At 47.9% G+C, this 25,298-nt stretch overlaps 1 protein-coding gene across 4 annotated transcripts in view; it reads left to right on the top strand.

Annotated features, from left to right (window-relative positions):
- The window catches only part of LOC115089600 (protein GLUTELIN PRECURSOR ACCUMULATION 3-like), a 37,285-nt gene extending 12,222 nt beyond the window's left edge, over positions 1-25,063 (top strand). For 2 of the 4 annotated variants that reach the window (XM_029597649.1, XM_029597648.1), the window contains 8 exons: positions 2,774-2,803; positions 3,012-3,134; positions 4,337-4,524; positions 4,859-5,058; positions 5,211-5,302; positions 6,430-6,490; positions 16,941-17,038; positions 17,304-18,132. In XM_029597649.1, the coding sequence (XP_029453509.1) occupies positions 2,774-2,803; positions 3,012-3,134; positions 4,337-4,524; positions 4,859-5,058; positions 5,211-5,302; positions 6,430-6,490; positions 16,941-17,038; positions 17,304-17,371 (860 nt within the window). In that variant the 3' untranslated portion in view covers positions 17,372-18,132. Of the gene's footprint in view, positions 1-2,773; positions 2,804-3,011; positions 3,135-4,336; positions 4,525-4,858; positions 5,059-5,210; positions 5,303-6,429; positions 6,491-16,940; positions 17,039-17,303; positions 18,133-24,899 lie in introns of those variants that run through there. The other 2 variants (XR_003856187.1, XM_029597650.1) reach the window with 2 other exon arrangements.
- Positions 25,064-25,298: the final 235 nt, after the last annotated feature.

Here is a 25,298-nt window from a genome sequence, read left to right as displayed (position 1 = left end):
ATGCCGGTTACTCTCTAAATTGGGTCTTCAACACATCATCTATGCAGATGATGTTCAAATACTCATACCTATAACCAGCACAATCACAAATGCACTGAGTACCTGGAAGGTAGCTTTATTAGAAATTAAAACAATCCTCACAGACAACCAATTGGCTATAAATACCAATAAAACTGAACTTATCATAATCTCACCTCCAAAACATACAATTTTGATCAACTCTGATATTTCTCAAAACAACTCCACTATTTCACAACAAGTACGCAGCCTTGGTATCATCATTGACAGCAATCTCACGTTTAAAAAATTCATCGCGGACACGGTAAAAAATGGTTTCTTTAAGCTATACACTCTTAAACGTATTAAATCTCTATTATACCAATATGATTTCTGCACAGTCTTACAAGCAACTATTTTATTAAAAATTGATTACTGCAATGCTCTGTTACTGGGTCTACCTAAAGCCACCATTCAACCTTTGCAAATGCTGCAAAATGCAGCTGCCCGCATTATCACTGACACAAGCCGCCATGATCACATCACTCCAGCTCTTCAGTCTTTGCACTGGCTACCCGTGGCTTACAGGATAATTTATAAATCTATGTCGCTGATACACAAAGCCATTCAAAACAGAGAAATGCTCTGGTTCACAGATCAACTGCAATTCAAAATGTCTTCCCGCCCAACGAGATTCCAGAATTTAGCCAAACTAAATATCCCAGCACCCAATCTGACTAAACTCTCTAGTACAAAAGAACGATCTTTCATCATTGCTGGATCAACAATATGGAACACCATGCCCTCTGAATTACGCCAGGAACTCTGTCACAAAAAATTTAAACAAAACCTTAAAACCTGGCTATTTAAAAAAGCCTACTATCAATGATCTGAATCCTCAACTACTCTTCCTAACTGCCACAATCTCTCATATATTGCTGATATTCTATTAATATAAAGTTATATACTGTATTGTTTTTCGTTTAGTTACCTGGTTATATTGTAAAGCGCAATGCTGAATTACTGTTTGAATGTAAACCGAGGTGATGTTATTTACGTACCCCGGTATAGAAAAATCTATAAATAAATAAATAAATAAACTGATGGACCTGCTCCTGCAGCTTCAACTCCTGTCCGTTGTAAGATTCACCTTGCCTGTATCTGTCTTGAGGTGAGCCCCCAGATATTTCCAGCACAGTCCTTGGAATATCTTGCTCTTGGCAAAATGTACTACCCACCGTAAAGACTGCACCAGCAGAACTACTCTGCCTATGGACCGTGCTGGATTTTGCATGAATTAACCAATTGTTCAAATAGGGATGCACTAGGGATCTCTTCCCTATGCAAAGTTGCTGCCACTACCATCTTCACTTTGGGAAAAATTCAAGGAACCGTTGCCAGCCCAAAGGACAGCACTCGAAACCAGAAGGGCTCACACAATACTGCAAATCGGATAAACCTTTGATGGTCCGACTCCTGCAGAAGAGGAATGTGAAAATAGAGGCCTCTGAAAGGTCCAAGAACACACAGAACTCCCTTTTTCTGCCCACCGGGATCACTGAGGCACCCCAAGGATGCGTTCATTTTCTTGAAATGTATGGGCCTTAGTGTGCCCTCCTGTTTGGAGAGAATGCAGTAAATGGAGTACATGCCCAACCTCTTTCCTTCTCTGACACTGGGGACCTCCATATCCAGAAGAAGCAGGTGCTCCAGCATAGACTGCATAAGTAGTTTCTTCATCCTTGGAGCACAACACAAGGGGACACCATGAAGGCCTCGCCCACCACGTGAGCAAATTCTAACGTGTAGTCCTCTCTGAGCACTGACGGAACCCATTGATCCCTCATTATCTTGATCCAACTCCTCGTAGAAGTGGGCCCACAAAGCCTTCGCCCCCCGTGCACACACATGGGGCGTGAACAAAGGGATCTTTATTGGGAACCGTTAAGTGTCGCAGGATTGGGACATGATAACCTCTGCGGTTCCCTCAAAAGGACTGCGACTTGGATGCAAATTGGCACTGCGAAGAACCTTTTCCCGGCTGTTAATGGCTGGTCTCCCAAGTTGGACCCCCCTTGGGTTTATCCTCTGGCAATTTATGGGATTTCAATTCCCCAAGGTCCTTAACCAACTTGGCTGGTACACAGGTCCGGTCTGCTCTGAAACTGCCACTCCAAACGTCCTTTCTCCAGGTTCACAAAGGTGCAGGATTGGAGTAGAAGGCTATGGTGAGGAGATTTCTCCCAAGGGACTGTAGTGGGTAAATCCATATTTAGTTTTATTGATCATTCCCATCGTTCTGGCTTTTTCACCTCTGCCACACACCGAGCAGAGGATTGTAAAGCTCCGTGCACCAGGACTCGGAGGTCCTTTTCCTGTGTGTGACTCCCAGTGTAGAATCCAGCATTTTGTACCTGTAGTTGGGATTCTTTTTCCCCGTGTGCATCACTTTGTACTTGTCCACATTTAAATTTCATCTGCCATTCGGATGCCCAACCCCCTCAGGCTGCAGCTCTGACCTTTTCCAGGTCATTCATGAATGTTAGAGAACAGGTCCCGGGGTAAATCCCGAGGCACTCTATTTACCTACTTTCATTTGGTACCTGGTTAAAAGGCAGGGAACCACAGTTCTCCCAGCTACAATATGTTTCCTCCTATCCCATGACATTTTAATTTTTTGAGTGAGACTCAACTGCAGGGGAGAACTTGCAGTGGGACGAGGGCAGAGGCAGAAATATAGCAGTGATGCCAAACTCTCTCTTTGTGTTTTGCCTAGGGACGGATGTGCACGTGAAGCAGCTGCATGGTAGGTGACTTTCCATTTCTGTCACATCTGGCGGCACGGGGTTAGTGTACGGTGCAAGAATGGTGTGCACGGGACTAGTACGCAGCAGGGGACAGTTCATATTATACCACCCTGTGTAATCTGGGAGGGCGGCGCGGGCATGTCCTGCTGGGCAGGAGGGAGTCTGTCAAAAAGTTCCTGAATGGCCCTTGTGCTGTTGTACTTCCAGCCTGTCCGAGCCCGCGCTGGTGTCACGCCATGTGCCTGAGCGATCCGGAAACGGCCATCCTGATAGGAGGAGAAGGAGCCAATCAGCAGCCTTGTAAAGATTCTCTGTGGAAATTGGAAATAGGTAGGAAACATCTAGGAGAAATGGGGGTGGGGAGGCAGAAGATGGCATGCGTTGCGGCAGTGAGCTTAATGGGGAGGGATGGGGAAGGCTGAGCTGGTACAGGAGGCACGAAGTAAGCGCTCCAGATCGAGCTCCACTTGTTCAATGCCACCATCCGAGGTGGCACTGATGAGACAATTGTCAAGTAATACCTTGTGCTACTCCTAACTCTCATTCAGGGTTAACCCTGTGACCACTCAGAGGTTCCTGCCAAGCACTGCCTAGGCCCACTTGCACCTGCACTCATGCTCCTGTAATCTCCCACCCGCCAACTGGGTCCTGCTTGCCTCTAGAAAGGCATCTCCAGCTCAAAATTCAGAAAACAGCAGGCAGAGCTAACAAACTAAAATTTACTGCTGTTGAACATTTTTATAGTGCTACACGACAGATGCAGAGCTGTAGAAAAAAAGAAAGTCCCTGCTCAATAGAGCCTACAATCTAATGAGACACACATACAGGACATAAGAAAAAAAATTAACAAAAATAGGAAGAATGAACTGGGGGGGGGGGGGGGGGAAAAGATGTAATCTGTGAACAGGTAAAATGACAAGGATTAAACAACAAAAGCTTTAACTAAACCATTTTCCACTGTACTTAGTAATGCCTGGGGAGGTCAGGAAAAGGCTGTGCACATGAGCTGAGCGGGGCCTGAGCACAGAGCTCTGCTCCCTCTGCACCCCCAGCCCAGACTGGAGAGTTCCAGAACCTTCAGGGCGGGTTCTCTGTCTGCACAGCCAATCAGGGCACATAGTACTAAGCGTAGCTTTCTGACCAGTGGCCTTCTGTCTAGTAATAGTTTTCTGGCCAATGGCACTGCAGGGATGTTTGTCTTACATTTCCCCAGGGATGCTGGGATATGTAGGCTGTCCAAGTCTCATTCTGAGTCAAAGCATCATCCAGTGCAGAACTCAAACACCTGCAGACAGGCACAGAGGAGATGAGCTCTCTGGGTCAACAGGGCAGCCCAGCCGACCATGAAGCATGCAAAACCCCTGTGTGATCTCCCTGAGGCCGGCAGCTCTCAGCTGCTCTGGATCCTGTTGCTCAAGCTGGTGACTTCTGCGCTTTCCTGGTGCGATATGAGCGCTCTGACTCTGCATGTTTCTGTTCGGGAGGCTGCATGGGCTGGTGCTAGGGCCTGACTCATCTGACTTCGTCCACAGATAACGATTTCTGGTTCCCGATGGAGACGGCCTCATCAGGCCCCACACCGCCGTGCTCTCGGGGTCACTCTGCCACCTACGACCCTGAGGCCAAGTGCATCTACATCTTCGGGGGGATGCGTGATGGGAAGCGCTACAACACCACCTACATGCTGGACACGCTAACGTGGAAGTGGACTCTGGTGCCGGTGAGAAACCTCAGCCCCTGCTTCCTTTTTTTTTTCTGACGGAAACCGTCTCCTTTCCAGTCAAAGAGCTGCCAAGAAGCGTCTGAAGAGGCAGCACGGGGGGGGGGGGGGGGGTGCGAGGTGATGGATCCGTAGCTTGGTTTACAGGACTGTGCTGGGCCTTTTTTTTTTTAGCAGGACCTCGCCACCTCCTGCCAGCGTCTTCCCCCCAAGAAAGAGGAGATTTGTGTTTCTTCCGTCCCCAGAAACAGCTGCCTGGAGTGAGACTGGGAGGGGAGGTGGTAGGGAGTTGGCGGCTGACCACGTTGCTCACGTTCTCGCCCTTTCTCTGCAGGCGGTGGGGAAGGTGCCCACGCTGGCCTTCCACAGCGCCACGGTTTACCGGCGGGAGCTGTACATCTTTGGAGGGATCTATCCCCAGCTGGCATCCGAGGCTGCTGCTGCCTGCAGTAACCTGCTCTACATCTTCAATCCTGACTTCAAGATCTGGTACCAGCCCATCGTGGAGGGCAAGAAGCCTCTGCCGCGGTTTGGGTGAGGCCTCTCCCGACTTCCGTGGCTGGAGGGTTTGGGAGCATCTTTTCTAACAACGATGGCTTTCAGGCAGGGATGTGTCCAGGTGCGAGGGTCACTGAGGCATCTTTACATGGTCGCTCGTCTCTTAAGTGCTCTTCTGTCTCTTGCAGACACTCGGCCACTCTGCTGAGGAACCAGCTGGTAATCTTTGGGGGGCAAAGGACCCCGGCGTACCTCGGAGATCTCCACCTCTTAGACCTTGGTGAGCGAGTGCAGAGCGACACATCGGAGGGATCCCGGTTGAGTGTGAGGCCGCTCTCGGCTCATCCCTCTGTGGCCTTGCAAGCAGAGTTGCTTTTTTTTTGGGGGGGGGGGGGGGGGGAGGGGAGAGGGTACCCCGGACGCCAGGCCTGCCCTCTGCTTAGTGCCTGCTCTATGGAGCCATCTAGGTTGTTAGCTTTGAGGAGGAGAGCAGGCGGGGGATGAATGCTGGCTCTCGGGCACCACCTCAGAACAGCATTAAACGACGCTTTTACAGAGCTGCAGCCTGCTCTCAGGTTAGTGAGCGAGAGGTGATGAAATGGAGCCGTCCTCCCCATCTCGCACAAACCTAAGAACTGCCATACTGGGTCACACCAAGGGTCCACCAAGCCCAGCATCCTGTTTCCAACAGTGGCCAATCCAGGTCACACTGGCAGGATCCCAAGGGGTAGATAATTCCATTCTGTGTCCCGGGATGAGCAGGGGATTTCCCCAGTCTACCTGGCTGTGAACGGTTCATTCACTTTTTCCTCCAGGAACTTGTCCAAACCTCTCTTAAACCCAGCTACATTAACTGCCCTTACCCCCTCTTCCAGCAACGAATTCTCAAGCTTAATTGTGCATGGAGTGAAAATATTTTCTCTGATCTTGTTTTGAATGTGCTATTTAGTAACTTCCTGGAGTATTTGTGTTCCCATCTTGCTGTGTGCATAGCTAGGTTGTGGCTCCATCAGCTGATGGGGGGGCAAATCCTCCTCTGGTGCTTGGGTGACATGGAGGAGCCTTACTGGAAATAGTGTGGAGGATGTGGTGAAAGCAGCTAATATAGTTGGGTTCAAAAAGGATCCAGACAAGTTCCTGGAGGAAAAATCTATAAACCACTAGTATCCATGTAGACGTGGGAAAGCCACTGCGTCTCTCTGGTTAAGAGCAAGGTGGATTGGACCTGTTCTTTTTGGGATCCTGGGCTCGATGGGCCTTTAGTCTGACCCAGTACGGCAGTTCTAATGTCCTGGCAGGAGGGAAGAGTATTGGGAGGTCCTGTGGATTAGCGCTGGATGTGGAGGTGGTAGTGTGGTCAGCACCAGCAGATGAGAGGTTAACGGGGCACTTTTCCTTGTGCACCAGGATTCATGGAATACAGACCCATCCCCGTCTCCACTGCCTCTGGGAAGCCTTCGCCTCGCTGGTAAGAGATGAGATGCTTCAGTTAATGCTGAGTACTGAGGGTGCAGAGCATCGGAGGTCCTGCTGCTCCTCTTGCACTCTGCGCGGGATGACCTGGTCATTATCTCCTCTCTTCCTCTGGGACTGGCTGTTGCGGGGCAGTGGTGCCGTGAGCCTTCAGTCTCAGCTTCCTGAGAGATTCCCCCATCTTTAAACCCTCTCCTCCCCCCGCCCAGCCATCACAGTAACTGGCCTTGGCCAGAGGCCACAGGCTGCAGCTCTCTCCAGAACCCCATATGCCTGCACCCCGAATCTGGCAGCTGGGTGTTAACTGTCATTTGGTGGCTGTGATCCCAGCCCGGGATCAGGAAATGTACCCAGATCTCCACTGCCACAGAGTGTCTTGGGATCATTTAATGAAGTCCAACATTAAGGTAGTAATAAGGCAATGTGCAAAAGAGAAGTGGATAGTGTTTGAAATAAAGGCAGTGTCCCCTGTACGTACCGGGATCAGGCCAGACGCCTGGGTTTTGCCTCCCCTCCAGCAGATGGAGACAGAGACGTTTTAACGGACTCTGCCCTATACCCTGAGGTGCCACCCACAGTCCGTCAGCATTTCTCTGTCTCCAGCAGATGGTGGAGGTGCAAAATCCTACAGTCTGTGATAGTTTTTGAAAATAAATAAATAAAACTAAGAATAGAGGTTTCTCAGTGTAGATAGCTGATGGGGATTAGGCAGCTAGTCTTTTTCTTAAAGGGGAAGCTGAAGAGATTTGGCTGTACTCTCCTCCCATGGGGTTGGCAGGTCCAGAGGGGACCATCCCCCCTGCTATTTGAGGCTGCCCGAGTTTTTGTGGTCGAGGACCCTTTCCTAACTCCTGGCCCCGGCGCAGGGGTGATACCGGGGAGTCCGGCTCTCACCCCGGGCAGCTCAGAACCCGCGAGGTAAAAAACAAAACAACGGTAAGCAGGAGGATTGAGGAGCCAGATTAAAGGCAGAGAACCTGTTTTGTTTTGTTTTTTTTCTTTAGAGCGACGTGGGTTTCAGCTCCCTTACCTCTTTTTTTTTCTTTTCCTTGCCGCTAACCGCCTTTTTGGGAGCGGCCTGTCGCGCTTGTGGAGACGCGCGCGCGTCTCTAGAGAGGGGCTCCGTTCCACATACCTCCCTGGGGGGCTCTTCTGAAGCCGCTGGGGGTAGAGTTATCGCACCAGGCCGGGAGTCGGCGAAACGTAGTAGGCCGCGGCGTCCCTCTCTAGACCCGTTCCTGCTAAGCGCAGGAACAGAAGTCATGCTGGACACATTTCGGGCGGCCGCGAGAGCCGCAGAGGAGAAGGGGAAGTCTCCTCCTAACTTATCCCCGCATTGGGCAACCCCCACGGGGGGCGGGCCCTTCTCTGGGGCGACAGGCCATGATGAGGAGGGCTCTGATGGGGCCTCAGACTCGTCATTTTCTTCAGAGTTTGTTTTCTTGCTGCACAAGGCTTGTAAAGCCAGGAGGGCAGCTCAGAGGCTATCGGGGGGGGGTAGCTCTTCGGGCCCTTTGGGAGTCCGGACGCCTGAGAGGACTAAGCTCCCGGATCGGGAGCCGGATCAAGAGCCAGTCTCGCGGGATAAGCGCCCTCTCTTCGCTCCGTGCATCCTAGACGGAGAGAGGGATTCTACCTCACCGGAGTCAGATTTAGAGGACCCGGAGCCGGCTGATAAATCCCTTCAGATTAATTGTTTTATAGTAAAAATGTTGCGGTCTCTACCGCTTTCCCCCTATCTGTTATGCTTGGGGCTCACCTCCGACGGGGGGTACGCCGCGTCCACGGCTTCACTGGGCCTCCAGGGCGCCCGCCATTGTTCAATCAGCTCGCTGCTGCCACGCGCGCGCAAGGACATGCATTTTGGACGCATGGCCGCTGGAAGTCTGGCCCCGCTTGGGTTAATGACGCCACACCCCAAGCCTGATTTAACCAGCGTTCGCCTGCCTTCTCATTGCCTTGCAACGAGGGTCGCTACTGTTAGTAGTTCTTAGTTGCGCTTTTGCTGTCCTGCATTCCGGTTGACCTCAGCTTGTGCCCGACTTCGCTTCTGCCTGCCACCTGCCTTGACCTCAGCTTGTGCCCGACTTTGCTTCTGCCTGCCGCCTGCCTTGACCTCAGCTTGTGCCCGACTTCGCTTCTGCCTGCCGCCTGCCTTGACCTCAGCTTGTGCCCGACTTCGCTTCTGCCTGCCGCCTGCCTTGAACTCAGCTTGTGCCCGACTCCGCTTCTGCCTGCCGCCTGCTTTGAACTCAGCTTGTGCCCGACTCCGCTTCTACCTGCCGCCAGCCTTTGACCTCCGCTATTCCTGAGACTGCTTCTTCAGCTGCCAGCCTGACTTGGGTTCGTCTCCATTCCTGCTCTCCTCCTGTTCCAGCTCCATTGCACACGACAGACTCTAGTCCTGTCTTCTACTGGTCAGCCCACTACACGCTACAGACTCCGATCCCCTCTACTACCTGCTCCGCTCCACGGTTTACTACAGACCCCGGGCCTGTGCTCAAACTGTTTCCTGTCAACAGGCCGGGGACTCTCTCTGACCGCTCTACCTTCACCGGGCCTTCCAGGCTCCTGTTTACTGGACCAGTGATTTAACCCTTGCCCAGGCCATCCTTGCAATAGAGACTGTGCTGTGCTCCTAAGTCCCAAGGTTCCAGGACCCTACGGGCTCCTTCTGGGGGGGTTCCTGGTTCCCGGGTGAAGACCTTTGCCTGTGGCTCCACCTCCCGACCTACTCTGCCTTCAGGGTAGTTCGGCTCAAGGGTTCACACCTGGACTGCAGCTTCCCAGACTGCAACAAAAAAGCCAATCAAAGGTTGATGATGTAACCTAGTTTAGGGATAGAATTGTACAAGTGTCTTATCAGTAAAATCACTTGAGAGAGTTTTATGCTGGTGCTTTGTGTAGCACTCTCTCTCCTCTCCATAGGGTGTACTGCCTTATATTATTTTGTACCAATCCCTATAACAAGCTTTTCTCGACAGCTGTTGGCTCTAAGCATCTGTTTCACTGATCTACATTATGGTGAGTTCAAGTGCATGCAGCAGGTCTTTGCGATGGGAAGGAGTTTAGTCCTGGGTTCTACTCCAGGTTTTTCTGCCCCCTCTGCTTTGAGATTGGGCAGGAAGAGACCAAGAGAGAGTGAAGACATGAGGTTAGAGGACAATTTTAGTTCTGTTTAAGAGAACTTTCTTGAGGGATTCAAGAGGCCTCCAGGTGTCCTTTCTGAAGAGAATTTGGAGGAAGTGGAATATCCTTCAGAAGGGAAGGATGGTTCGGCTGTTCCATAGGAAAGAACTGATCAGTCTCTGAATATTGCCGATGAGTTGGAGGTGGCTTCCAACTTGGCAGAAGATCCTATTTTGGTTTGTATCAGAAGCCTTCTAGATCCTTTCTGCTGAATAAGGCAGTTAAGATCTGATTGATCTGGAATGGGTATCTCATGAAGTGAATTTTAGGTGGTTGGACGTTGGCCCAACTTTATCCTCTAGTTCCTCAGGAGAGGAATAAGATGTGATTTCCCAGGGTTGATGCATTGGTCTGTTCAATAGCCAAGCAGACTAGCATTTTGGTGGAAGGAGAAGCAACTCTATGGATCCTCAAGATGTGAGAATTGAGTCAACCTTAAAGCAGGCTTATGATGCTGTTAGTATGGTCCTTCAGGGGGGCTGTATTAGTAGCTACATCTGACTTGCAACTGGCTCAGTATGCACAGGAGGAAGTAGACAAGACTCTTCAGCTGGAACCTGGAACTGCCTTCCTTGCTGATGCCTCCTTTTATGACATCTGTTGTGGTGGCACGGCATCATCTTTGGTCAGTGGATTCCATTTCTAAGTCTGACTTAAAGTGCCCTTTAAGGGGCAACTGTTTGGCAAAGATTTAGAGAAAATGGGCAAAGTATGGGGGAACTCCAAGGTTCCAAGATTGACAGAGGATCAGTGTTGGCGTTCTTCTCTGTCTCCATCAGGCCACAGTAGGCTCCAAGATTTGTGAAGGTTTTGTCAGGCGCATTCTTCCAGTTCTCAGACGTCTCAGCTGTTTGGCAGGTTTCAGTCTCTTTGTTCTAAGAGGGGACATGAGGATGGGCCCTCATCAGTTGGCTCTTCCAGAGCTTCCCACTGAAGTTTTGGGGGGCCCAGTCCCTGGTAGCAGAGATAGGCACACATCACTTTGGATCCAGGGCTCCTGGAGCTCATTTAGGACAGCTATGCTTTTAGAATTTTCTTGTTTGGTGGCAGATGCTCTTATTGTCACCTCCTGTTCAGTGACAAACTGGGAGGTTGCAAAAGCGACTCTAGAGTGCCTTCTCAAAGTAGTCAGCAGCCTTCATAAGCCCTGGAATATCTGAGAACCCTTTTGAATGTGAAAGAGGGTTGGGTTCATCTGATGGGCCAAAGGATTCTAAAACTGCAGGTTTGGTTGTGTTCAGTCTTATCTGCAGCTTCTCTGTTCCATGGCTGCTGGTGCTGTCCAGATGGACTCCTCAGTCTCATCGACTGATTTTGGAGGTTGTCGGGAACAGTTTTCAGTGTGGATGGTTTCTGAGAATCTGACATTGGGAGTGGACCTAGAGTTTTTCCTGTGTAGCTGATTGTTATGACAGATGCAAACATGTTGAAATGGGAGCCCTACTGTCAGGATCGCATTATCTAGAGATGTTGTTTGGGGATGGAAGCAACTGGGTCATTAATTGGTTGGAGGCAAGAGCAATTTGGGCTCTGCTTTGCTTCCGTGATCTGCAAGGTTTAAGCGATTTAGATAATATCACGGTGGTGGTAGCATAAATGTATGAAGGCAGAACCCAGAAGTGTGCAGGTGACAGAAGGAGTGGAATTGCTGCTCAACTAGGCAGAAAAGAATCTGAAGGAAATCTCAGCCTCACATATTGTAGGAGTGGAGAATGTGCTTGCAGACTTCCTCAGTTGCTATGTAGTGGAACTGGGAGAATGGTCTTTGTCTCAGGTGGTGTTGTTCGATCAGATTGTCACCTGATGAGGCATCCGTTAGATGGATCTGATGGTGACTGCCAAAAATGCAAAGGTGTTGAGGTTTTCAATAGGTGAAAACAGAGGGCGTTGGTCTGGATGCTCCTCTTCAGTATTGATGATTTTAATGGTTCTGAACTGACCCAGACATCCTTGCTATGTGAACCTCGCGTGGCTGTTATAGCAGGAGCTGTTATAGTTTCATCTGCACAGGGATCTTTTGTCACAAGATCTGATTCTGCACTAGGACCCGGATCGACTTTGTCTTAAGACCTGGCCCATCAGAGGAAACGTATTCCTCTGAGGTGGTGAATACCTTGCTTCAACGTCCATTGCTTAAATGTGTGCTTGGAGAGTCTTGAGCAGTGATGTGCTGCATCCTGAGCAGGTGCTGGTTCCCATGGGTTTTTTAATTTTTGTAGGAAGGTGTCTTAAGGGTTTGGCCCTTAACTCTTTGAAGGGTCAGGTGGCTATTGCCTGCTATCAGGGAGTATGATAGTTTCTTCCTTACGGGGAGAGAGACAAATTATGCCTCCTCTGCGAACTTCCTTCTGTTCCTTCGTGGGATCTGTTTAGTTGTTGACCTTTTCGGTTAGAACTCAGATCGAGCCTATCAGAGACATTTTCAGGTGGGCTGCTTATCTTGCTGGTTTTTCTGCTGGCTGTTGTTCAACTGGGCAGGTCTCAGAGTTGCAAGCGCTTTCTTGTAGGGAAGTAATGTGTGTGTTATTTTTAAAGGTAGGGTGGGAATCCGGACAGCAGTGTCCGTTCTTCCCAAGGTGGTTTTGGTGTTTCATGTTAATCAGGGTGCGTGCTTGCCTTCCCTTAGGTGGGATTCAGAGGGAAGGGATTTCAATCCCTGCACTCCTAACTTAGGGTGTGCAGCGGGTGCGGTTACTAATGATTTCCGGAAGGTCTGCATAAGGGCTCTTCAGCTTGGAGAAGAGACGGCTGAGGGGGGGATATGATAGAGGTGTTTAAAATCATGAGAGGTCTTGAACGAGTAGATGTGACTCGGTTATTTCACTTTCGAATGAATAGAAGGACTAGGGGGCATTCCATGAAGTTAGCAAGTAGCACATTTAAGACTAATCGGAGAAAAATTCTTTTCACTCAACGCACAATAAAGCTCTGGAAATTTGTTGCCAGAGGATGTGGTTAGTACAATTAGTGTAGCTGGGTTCAAAAAAGGTTTGGATAAGTTCTTGGAGGAGAAGTCCATTAATGGCTATTAATCAAGTTTACTTAGGGAATAGCCACTGCCAGTAATTGCATCAGTAGCATGGGTTCTTTTTTTTTTTTTTTTTTTAATTTTATTTTTATTAGACTTTTCAAATTTAAAGAAGATATTACACAATTGTATCTACAATATAAAAGGAAAATAATATCTTATATACCTTTTTACATACATTGTGTGATAAACCTCGGTAATGCAATTAAACGAAATTATAGAGGCTTTGAAAATAAAGAAAAGAGCAGTATATAATGGAATTAAATAGTATTATTTCTGTTGAATCTTATACAATATAATACACTATTACCCCCCTGTATTACATTACAGAGAAAGAGAGGGACGGGTAGGTATCAAGATATGCACGAAGTTGATCTGGTTGGTTAAAAATATACCTATTATTTTGAAATATAATTACACAACGACATGGAAATCGCAGAAAAAAATTTGCTCCCTTCTGAGTAACTTTATCTCTCATAGCCAAGAAGTCCTTCCTTCTTTGCTGAGTATCTCGGGAGATATCAGGAAAAATTCTGATTACCTGGCCGTGGAATTTAGTATTTTGATTTTTAAAATATAATCTTAGAACTGAGTCCCTCTCGGACAAACATGCAAATTGCACAATTAAGGTGGCACGATCTTTTATATCCATTTCAGACGATTTTTCTAATAATTCTGATAAGTTTAAATCTTCTCTATGTTCTCCCAATACTTTATCTTTATCTTGTGAGTCTTCCATACTAAAAGGCTGAGAAATATAGTAAATTCTAGAAATTACTGGTATCATTGTTCGATCATATTTCAAAACATTTAACAGGTAACTTTTAAACAGTTCCCTTAGGTGATAATAAATATGTCTGGGGAAATTAAGTACTCTTAAATTATTTTTCCTTGCTTGATATCTAATTGTTCTAATTTATCAGAATGTCTTTTCTCAGATTAATTAAATTACATTGAACTTTCTCTACTTCATCTATTCTAGTTCCCATATTATTCATTAACCTTCCATTTTCTCTGTTTTGGTTTGCAATATTTTATTATTATTAATTGCCTCTTGCATCATCACAGCCAGATTATTAATGGATTTTTGCATGGTAATCATCATGCTCCCTAGTTCTTCTAAGTAAACTTAGTGGGAGTTATCAAGGGTATTTCAACTAGTGCTTTCCCTTGATTACCTGCCATCCCTTCTCTGTAAGGGCCTTCTCAGGTTGCATGTATTGTGTCTTTACTTTTTTCACTTTGATCTCCTAAATTGATCAATTGGGGGAGGTTTTACTTTCCTCTACCCCTCTCTGATCACCCAACAATGGATAAATCCAATTTGTTGGTAAATCTTCAGAGGTATTTCCACTTCCTCTTTTCCCTGATGGTGGCTCAGGGTGTTTGGGGGGCACAGGGCTTAACGATGTATCATAAGTCAGGGGGCTATGACCCTGCTCTGGCCTACTACCCCAGGCGACTTCACTTCCTGGTGTCGAAGATAAGGTTCTCCCAAAAAGATCTTGTATACGTGGTTGGTTCCCAGGAACAGTAGGGGTAGATGAAATTTCCCTAATTTTTAGCTTTTCGTTTGGTATGAGCAATTACCAAACGCTGTTCCCCACGATAATTATAACAAGGAAACACATACCTCAAGAAAAATTTATATAGATCTTTCTGTCTCCCACAATCCAAATCTTAGGCGCGCGGCTTTGGCGACGCGCCGACGGCGACAATGCGCCGTAAGACGCTGCTGTTAAAGGCGTCTGTGGTGGCTCCTCCCTCCGACGTCCGACGTCAGGGATCAGCGGCAGGAACAAGCGAGGCAAATTCAAAATTAGAGCGGTGTCCACCGGCTCTACCAGGCAAAGTCCAGCTGCAATTCTCTCCGCTCCAGACGCCGCTGTTAAAGGCGTCTGTGGTGGCTCCTCCCTCCGACGTCCGACGTCAGGGATCAGCGGCAGGAAACAAGCGAGGCAAATTCAAAAATTAGAGCGGTGTCCACCGGCCTCTACCAGGCAAAGTCAGCTGCAATTCCTCTCCGCTCCAGACGCCGCTGTTAACGGCGTCTGTGGTGGGCTCCCCCCTCCGACGTCAGGGATCAGTGGCAGGAACAAGCGAGGCAAATTCAAAATTAGAGCGGTGTCCAGCCGCTCTACCAGGCAAAGTTCAGCTGCAATTCTCTCCGCTCCAGACACCGCTGTTAAAGGCGTCAGTGGTGGCTCCTCCCTCCGACGTCCGACGTCAGGGATCAGCGGCAGGAACAAGCGAGGCAAATTCAAAATTAGAGCGGTGTCCACCGGCTCTACCAGGCAAAGTCAGCTGCAATTCTCTCCGCTCCAGACGCCGCTGTTAAAGGCGTCTGTGGTGGCTCCTCCCTCCGACGTCAGGGATCAGCGGCAGGAACAAGCGAGGCAAATTCAAAATTAGAGCGGTGTCCACCGGCTCTACCAGGCAAAGTCGCTGCAATTCTCTTCCGCTCCAGACGCCGCTGTAAAGGCGTCTGTGGTGGCTCCTCCCTCCGACGTCAGGGATCAGCGGCAGGAACAAGCGGGCAAAAGTTCAACAATTAGAGCGGTGTCCACCGGCTCTACCAGGCAAAGTCAGCTGCAAATTCTCTTCCCGCTCCAGACCCGCTGTTAAAGGCGTCTGTGGTGGCTCCTCCCTCCGACGTCAGGGATCAGCGGCAGGAACAAGCGAGGCAAATTCAAAATTAGAGCGGTGTCCACCGGCTCTACCAGGCAAAGTCAGCTGCAAGCATGGGTTCTTCTTAGTGTTTGGGTAATTGCCAGGTTTCTTGTGGCCTGGTTTTGCCTCTGTTGGAAACAGGGATGCTGGGCTTGATGGACCTTGGTCTGACCCAGCATGGCAATTCTTATGTTCTTATGCCTCTAAGACTTCGATTGCGCACTGGATTAGTGCAGTCGTTCAGCTGCTGTATGTGGATTGTGGTAGGCCCTTACCTGAACAGGTTTGAGCGTGTTCTACTAGGGCGCAGTCAAGATGTTGGGCAGAACTGCGCTCCATGTTTCCCCTGGGTATGTGCAAGGCAGCAGCTGGTCTTTGATGCATACTTTCTGGAAGCAATACCGTCTAGGCCTGGAGACTCTTTGCCATGGAGGTTCCAAGACCGGGTTTGGCAGAGTCCCATCCTGTTGAGTAGCTTGGGTACATTCTCATTTGTCTGGACTGGTCTGACTGGATGATGAGTGAGGTGAAATTAGCTTTACTTGATTTCCTTTCCTTGAATACAGTCTGACCAGTTCAGGACCCTCCCTGTGCTCCTGCCAAATTCCACTATTTCTTCTGTCATTTTGTACAGAGAACTGTGGTGCTTTTCAAAACCCTGGTTATGAGCGGGTGAGTTTATATTCCTTTTTTTTTTTTTTCTCTCTTCTATCCTATTTTACTGTTGAGTTTCCTTTGTTTTTTTCGTGAGCTTTTTGGTTTAGAACAAAAGCAAAATTAGTTAATGGGGATGAGGGTTGTATTACAAGTTGACATACTGGCAGACTGAGATCAGCAGAAAAGATAAGGGCGTGACATCAGCGAGCCTGTTCTGTCTCCATCTGCTGGTCGGTGGGCATAACCCGTTCGTCTGGACTGGTCTGACTGCATTCAAGGAAAGGACATTTATCAGGTAAGAACTATTTCTCCTTGGACAAGTTTCTGGTCCACTAATTGGCAACAAAAAGGAGATGAATTAGCACCAGTTTGAAACTTGTGAGCAGTAATGCCAGTTGTCAAGGTTTCAGTCCTGGCTACTCTCCTTCTTCACATCTTCCATCTACATTCAGAATTCAGGGCGTATCTCGCACTTACTTACCTCATGCCTGGGTCTGAGAAGGCCGAGCAGCTTTTAAGGCTTTATCTTGGGAAGCGTAAAGATCAGTAAGTGAACGGGTTTTGTCCAGTTTGAAAGCGTAAATTTTAAAAGTAACTTGGATGCTGTCCTGGGGAATGGAGCTAAAATGAGAAAATACATAGCAAGAATCGGACATTCCCGCGCCTCTACCACGGTCTCCTCCTCCTCTTCCTATATACATTTCAAAGCCAGCTTTGTTCATGTCCATTTTACATTGTCCATCATCTGGGAATGAGCCACAGGGAACTGATCCTCTGGCTACTTCCTAGTGACTCCGAGAGGGGGATGCTGGGGGTGGAGGACCATCGGTCCCGCGTGGCATTTCTTGTCTTCTCGCCAGGCGGTGCAGTGATAATCTCTCTCTCTCTCTCCTTTTTGTAGTTTTCATGCTGCTTTGTCTGTTTCGGACCATAAGATGGTGATCAGCGGTGGCGTCTGCACGCTGGGATCTCTCAGGGACGCTTTTATCTTTAACCTCGGTGAGAAGGACGGCCTCACGCCTCCCATTATGCCAGCTCCGTGCAACGTGCTGGCGCCTGCGCTATGCTGCGGGGAGTCGGCAAATTTCTCATTCCTGAACTCCCCGTATGGTCTCCAGAGCACGCTGGGAAGAGAGGTGGTGCCTTTCAGCGGCCTGGTTTTGGGTGTCACTTGGTGTGGAGGGTTGCGGTGCCGGGCGGGCTGGCTGCCTGTCTGTCCATCTGATGTCACGTGGTGGGGCTGAGCCCTGTGTTTGTGTTTCAGACACTTCCTCCTGGAGCAGCGTTCCCCTGAGCAGCCTAAGCTTATTGGCACGGCTGGGCACAGCATGATTAACCTGACCTCCGCTCACCTGACCGATGCGGACAAGGAGAGCCAGGGCGGGCGGCACCTGTGCACGGTGCTGGTCTTCGGCGGCTCCGACTGCAACGGTGACTTCTACAGCAACGTGTGTAAAACCCAGCTGGACCTGACGGATAGAGTCGTACAGGCTGAGTGAAGCCGGCGGTGCCTGGCAGGGACAGAGCCAGAGCCAGAATGAAGGAAACGAGTTATGAATGTTCTCTCTTCTCCTCTCTGTGGTGATTAAGGAATTAAAATGGACCGCGGAGATGTTTCTTCCACGTCCTCCCGGTGGGGGGAGGAATCGGTGTCCCGTGCTGTGCAGATCCATGTGGCAGGGACTGGGACTGCGTGCGGGTTTCTGCCCTTACTCCTAGGGCGGCCACAGCTTGGAAGCAGCCCTAGCATCACAGCCCCCCGATACCTGGGAAGAGAAGTCAGGAGGCCATGGTCGGAGCGACTGTCAGTCACCAGGTGCACGGGGCCACGTTTAGATGAGGTCCTCTCCCACCCACTGCAACCCTGGGGCAGCTGGTGCTGAGGCCAGTGCATGCAGCGGAGCTTGGGACGCACCTTTTCAGCCAATGCTGCCAGAAGACTGAATGGATTTGTTAGGATTTGACTTTCCTAGTAAGCGGCACAAACGTCTTCTGGTTGCTGCCAGCCAAGGGTGTGATGTTCTGAATTAGTAATAAATGTATTAATTTTCTTTTGTTTATGGTCAAGAATAAAGCCTTTGTTAGTAAATTTGGATCTGTCTTCTGCGTTTCTTGTCCATAGGTTGAGGCAGTTTATTATCTGAGTGTGGGATGCTGTCCTGAGCTTTTCACATAAGAACATAAGAACCTGCCATACTGGGTCAGAGCAAGGGTCCATCAAGCCCAGCATCCTGTTTCCAACAGTGGCCAATCCAGGCCATAAGAACCTGGCAAGTACCCAAAACTAAGTCCATTCCATGTTACGATTGCTAATGGCAGTGGCTATTCTCTAAGTGAACTTAATAGCAGGTAATGGACTTCTCCTCCAAGAACTTATCCAATCCTTTTTTAAACACAGCTATACTAACTGCACTAACCACATCCTCTGGCAACAAATCCAGAGTTAATTGCGTTGAGTAAAAAAGAACTTTCTCCGATTAGTTTTAAATGTGCCCCATGCTAACTTCATGGAGTGCCCCCTAGTCTTTCTATTATCCGAAAGAGTAAATAACCGATTCACATCTACCTGTTCTAGACCTCTCATGATTTTAAACATCTCTATCATATCCCCCCTCAGCCGTCTCTTCTCCAAGCTGAAAAGTCCTAACCTCTTTAGTCTTTCCTCATAGGGGAGCTGTTCATTCCCCTTATCATTTTGGTTGCCCTTCTCTGTACCTTCTCCATTGCAATTATATCTTTTTTGAAATGTGGCGACCAGAATTGTACACAGTATTCAAGGTGTGGTCTCACCATGGAGCGATACAGAGGCATTATGACATTTTCCGTTTTATTCACCATTCCCTTTCTAATAATTCCCAACATTGTTTGCTTTTTTGACTGCCGCAGCACACTGAGCCGACGATTTCAATGTATTATCCACTATGATACCTAGATCTCTTTCTTGGGTGATAGCTCCTAATATGGAACCTAACATTGTGTAACTATAGCATGGGTTATTTTTCCCTATATGCATCACCTTGCACTTATCCACATTAAATTTCATCTGCCATTTTGATGCCCAATTTTCCAGTCTCACAAGGTCTTCCTGCAATTTATCACAATCTGCTTTTGATTTAACTACTCTGAACAATTTTGTGTCATCTGCAAATTTGATTATCTCACTCGTGTATTTCTTTCCATATCATTTATAAATATTTGAAAAGTAAGGGTCCCAATACAGATCCCTGAGGCACTCCACTGCTCACTTCTTTCTACTGAGAAAATTCCATTTAACCTACTCTCTGTTTCCTGTCTTTTAGCCAGTTTGCAATCCACGAAAGGACATCGCCACCTATCCCATGACTTTTTACTTTTCCTAGAAGCCTCTCATGAGGAACTTTGTCGAACGCCTTCTGAAAATCCAAGTATACTATATCTACCGGTTCACCTTTATCCACATGTTTATTAACTCCTTCAAAAAAGTGAAGCCGATTTGTGAGGCAAGACTTGCCCTGGGTAAAGCCATGCTGACTTTGTTCCATTCAACCATGTCTTTCTATATCTTCTGTGATTTTGATGTTTAGAATACAAGTACCTGGCAGGATCCCATGGGGTAGATAGATTCCAAACTGCTTATTCCAAGAATAAGAAATGGATTCCTGCAACTCTACCTTAATAATGGTTAATGGACCTTTCCTCCAGGAACTTATGCAAACTTTTTTTAAACGCAGCTACACTAAAAACTTTCACCACGGAGGAAGTGACGTCAGCCACACAGATGGCTGCCTAACTTTCGAGCTCCCGGCACCAACCCGCAACGAAAGCTTTTAAAGCGGAGTAACCGACACCTAAAAATAAATTCTTGCAGCGTTTGCCCATAGGAACACCCCGACATGGCAGCGAAACGGAAAACCGTGGACTTTCAATGCTTTTCATACCAAAAAGGGGGAGACACCGAAATTGAGTCCCAGGAGCCGGGTGCAGCCGCGCCGATGGTAGCACAGCAGGAGCCCGAAGATGAATTTAACATTGCAGAAGAGGGACACCCCTCGAGATCTGAGTTTAGATCTTGGTTTTGCGGCATCCGACAAGACTTAAAAAATTATAAAAAAGAAATCCACGAGATGGAGGATTTTTGGGAGGAGCTACACTCAGTCGGGAGACGAGTGGACGAGCTCGATGGCAAAATGGACGGCCAATCTGTTCTTACAACACAGCTACAAGAGGTCTGTAGTGAATTGCAGGAAGAAAATGCTACCATGCGGGCCAAGATGGCTGACCTCGAAAACCGAGCTAGGCGCGGGAATTTGCGCTTTAGAGGTTTCCTGGAGAATGCAGAGAATACTGATTGTGAGAACCTTGTAGCTCGCTTCTGTGCACATTTACTATCTTTAGGGAGCAGTGACTCTCAAATGATGCCGGCGGACATTAAATAGATAGGGCGCATCGTGCGCTGCGAGCGGCCCGCGCCAACCTGCCTCGAGACGTAATTGTTTGTTTCCACAATTATACTCAGAAGGAGCGAATCGCAGCGGCAGCGAGGCAGCAAAATCAGTGGACATGGGAGGCCCAGGAAATCTCTATTTATGCTGACCTTTCACAGGCAACCATGCAAAGTAGATTTGAATTTCGGGAAGTTACGCAGTTTCTACGGGAGAAGAATATAAAATACCGCTGGCTACACCCATTTGGCCTCATATACACGTGGGAAGGAGCATCTACCCAGTTGCGTACAGTGGAGGAAGCGGCGAGCTTGCTGAAGGAGAAGGGATTTCGCCCCGTAGCGAGAACGGAGCAGAAAAAACGTTCACCTCTACTCAAAGAGCAACTACCCAGATGGCAGAGAGCCACTTCCCGGAACAGCAGGCTCAAAAGAAATTCAGACACTGCCAAGCAAGCGAACGGGAAAACCTGAGGGATGTACATGCCTGGTAGATAAATCCCAGCAACACTAATTCATTAATTCTACACTAAATATGTGTAGGGATGCATTGTTACTGCAGTTGTAATATGGTTGGCCAGGTTTTTTGGCATTCAAGTTTCATGTTGTCCTATGGTTATAGATGGACGGTTACCAATGTCTTTTTCCTAGATGAGGGAAGGTGGGGGAGCGTTGATAGTTATTACTTTCCTCCTCCGGTTGTGGTAAGATGGATCTGCCAGGAGATACAAGCAGATCTGTGCAGAGGGTGGGGAGGTGGGTGGAGAGGGGGGGGGGAAGACTATGGGGGAAGGCAAAATTTGGAAAATCTGTAAATGTCCACAATCACAAATGTGTGAGCGTGTGTGTGTGTCTGATAAGGGAGTCCCGTGGAGGGGAGGAGATGCGGAATGAGTATAGCGAACTCGCCCTGTACCTGTCTGCTGGAGGGTTTGATAAGCTGCTATAATGACGTCTATTCGTATTGTTTCCCTTAATGTGAAGGGACTAAACACCCCACGTAAGCGGCGCCATTTGTACAAGGAATTGGGTCAGTTACGGGCTGACGTCGCCTTCATACAAGAGACTCACTTGAAGGCCAGGTATGAATCTCTCATGTCGTCCGCCACTTATCCCTACCAGTATTATGCAGCATGTACGCGCAACTCCAAATACGCGGGGGTGGGTATACTCCTGGCACGCTCTCTGGTTTTTGAATGTAAGGGCTGTGTGCGAGACCCCCTGGGGAGATACCTTATTCTCACCATTGTTGTTAATGGAGTTCTGTATACTTTAATCAATATCTATGCCCCTAATAGAGATCAGGGTACTTTCTTTGAACAGCTGAATACTCTGCTCACTAACCATAGCAAGGATATGTCCTGATGGGCGGTGATTTTAATCTGGTAAGGAGCCCTACCATGGATGCATCTAGGGGTTATGTTTCTACTTCTGGCTCTGATAGAGCACGCTTAAATGAGCTGATGGAGAACTGGCTGTTATTGGACGTGTGGCGAACGTTTTATCCAAGAACACGCTCTTATACTTTCTACTCTTCACCTCATGCCTTATACAGTAGAATTGATTATTTCCTGTCAGATAAGGGGTTTTTTAATCACATAAAAAAAGCTGAGATTCATCCCGTAGTGTGGTCTGATCACGCTGCTGTACGCATAGAAGTTGAGCTCAGTGGGTATGATGCTGGTCTCAGATTCTGGCGCTTGAATGAGGCCTTACTGGGAGATGAGGATTACAATAAGATTCTTATTTCACAGATTAAGTCCTTTTTTGCACTCAATGATACCGGAGAGGTTCCACCACCAGTGGTGTGGGATGCCTTTAAGGCTTATCTTAGGGGCTTATTGATTTCCCGAGGGGCGTATATTAAAAAAAGGGACTCCAAGGCTGCTCAAGAGCTGCGAGACACTATAACTATATTGACCCGAGCACCAGACCACTGGCGCAGGGAAATATTAACGAGACTTACTAAGGCGAGGGAGGACCTGCTGAGATTGGGAACCCACAAAATCAATCACCATATGCTGTTAACGAAGCAAGAATATTTCGAGGGTGGAAATAAAGCGGGGAAACATTTAGCTAATAAGCTAAAAAAGCTTCAATATCAGAATAATATTGCCAAGATTAAAACTGACAATGATACCATACTTACCACTAACACTGCAATTCGTAAGAGGTTCCTGGAATTCTATTCAAAACTCTATGGGCCAACATGGACATACACCAGACACAAGTAGATGACTATCTGTCGGGTACGCCTTTACCCTGCCTATCTGGCGAGGCACAAAGGGAGTTGGAAGCCGAGATTACACCGGTAGAGATATTGGAAAGTATCCAATCTATGAAATCAGGGAAATCACCTGGCCCGGATGGGCTGACAGCTAAATTTTACAAACAATTTGGCCCCTACCTTGTGGCCCATTTACAGAAATATAAATTCCCTAAGGGGCGGGGAGTCCTTGGGGGCCCAAGCAAACTGGCGGGCATAACTGTACTGCCCAAACCGGGGCGGGATCCCACGAACTGTGGCTCGTACCGCCCAATTTCCTTAATTAATCTGGATCTTAAAATCTAGCGAGAATTTTAGTGGGCGTATGAACAAATTTATCCTCACTATTATACATCAAGATCAAGCGGGATTTATGCCTGGGAGGATGGCTGGCGACAACATTCGCAAACTGGTTAATTTTTATGGTTAGCGCATGAGCGAAAGGACGAATCTCTGCTTCTCTCTATGGACGCGGAGAAAGCGTTTGATATGGTCCACTGGCCTTTTTTATTTGGGGTACTAAGGCGGATGGGATTTGGTCCCTACTTCTGCGGATGGCTTCATAAACTCTATGAGCATCCCAGAGCATGTCTCAAGATAAATGGAGGGTACTCTGACAGCTTTGAAGTAGAACGGGGTACAAGGCAAGGATGCCCACTCTCTCCATTGCTCTTTGCCATTTTTTAGAGCCATGGCGATTCGAATCCGAACAATGTTGACATCCGGGGTTTTGGGGTGGGTGGGCAATGCTATAAACTCTGCCTTTTTGCGGATGATATTATCTTCACTGTCCGTGACCCTCATCACTCTTTATTGACTATTGAACAGGAAATCAGGCTGTTCAGTGAGGCCTCGGGTTACAAAGTAATTGGGACAAGTCAGAAATATTAAATGTTTCCTGTTCCCAGGAGACGGTGCATTCTCTGAAACCTTTACACCCCTTTAGATGGGCCAATCAAAAACTTAAATATTTAGGAGTATACTTAACTTCTCACCCCAAGGACTTATATTCTTCCAATTATTCTCCCTAATCAAAAAGATTTTCTTCGATTTAGATAAATGGCACCGGCTACCGCTTTCTGGCTGGGCAGAATAGCCACCATTAAAATGAACACCCTACCTAAGTTATATTTATTCCAGTCCCTTCCTATTCCTATACCTGAAGCTGCTATCAAGCACTGGCAGCGGCGGTTTTTTGGGTTTATCTGGAATAGACGACCTCCCAGAGTTAGCAAACACGTGCTCTGTACCAATTTAAATTGGAGGGGGGACTCGGTGTACCCAATATCCTTCAATACTATACAGCAGGGCAATTGCGAGCGATAGTTGCCTGGCATGATAGTATGGATCCTAGGCATTGGGTTATGATTGAGCAGCAGCTGGTGGGGAGAATGAGTCTAGCTGCATTACCTTGGCAGCCGGCTGCCACGTGGAGGGATTGTTCGGATATGTTACCCACCACTAGACATACATTGTCACTATGGAAGAAGTGGAAATCTAAAGTGGTGGGCGCTAAATCCTATTATTATCTTACTAGCCTCTATCATAACACATCCTTCCTGATAGGTCTCCCTGAGCCAGCATTCAAGACTTGGAAAACGAGATCCATTCTTCGAATGCAACACCTATGGGGGGACACCGATTTCCTTACCTTTGCACAAATCAGAGAGAGATTTCATCTCCCCGATTCAGAGTTTCTTTCCTATAAGCAGCTCATCCACTTTTGCCAGGTACATGATGTTTCAGTGGATCTGAGGGCGGGGAAACGCTTTTTGAGGGATATTGCTCCGACCCGCATAAGCATAAGGCCTGCTTTCTAAAATATACAAAATTTAAACACTAAAAGGGTGGACATACCCTCCCATATTAAGGCCTGGAATAGCGATCTGGATGCTGAGTGTGATTGGGAGCAGATATATATCAATATAAGCAAAGCATCTGTCTCTTCGATGGTGATAGAAAATGGGTATAAATTGATGTACCGTTGGTATATAACGCCTGATCGTTTGAGGAAAATGCTACCTAACTATGAGGGGTTTGCTGGAGGGGATGTAATACCCGAGGGACCTTTCTTCACATGTGGTGGGAGGGTGCTTGTATAAAAACATTGTGGCTGCAGCTGGAGCACTGGCTCGCGACAGTTCTAAAAGTCTCAGTGCGTCTCTCCATGGCAGGCGCCTTGCTGAACTCTCCCCCGGATGACGATTTATCATCAGGATCGGAGTTCTGTGTTCAAGCGTGTACAGCTGCAAGAATGGAAATTGCGAGGGTATGGAAGGATAAAAAGGGACCTACGTTTGCATCAGTGCTACACAGGCTAGACCACCTCTGCACTATGTATCGCATCACAGCGGACAAGCACAAAAGGACAGGGAAATATCACCAGACCTGGGACTCTTATCTGAGTTGGAGACAGACTTGGGATTCATAGATCCTTGGACCACACAGACAGGAGTTACACAAGTCACACACACTTAAGAACATCTATAAGTACCTCTACTGTTTTCCAAACTTTATTATCCAGGTTTCTGTTATATTGGATTGTTGTTGACATTCTTTGCTTTGTATTTGTT

The sequence above is a fragment of the Rhinatrema bivittatum genome, chromosome 4, assembly GCF_901001135.1.
Source record: "Rhinatrema bivittatum chromosome 4, aRhiBiv1.1, whole genome shotgun sequence".
NCBI classification, from domain to species: Eukaryota; Metazoa; Chordata; class Amphibia; order Gymnophiona; family Rhinatrematidae; genus Rhinatrema; species Rhinatrema bivittatum.
Note: the sequence above shows the minus strand (reverse complement) of the source record. Positions and strands in the feature narration are given on the sequence as shown.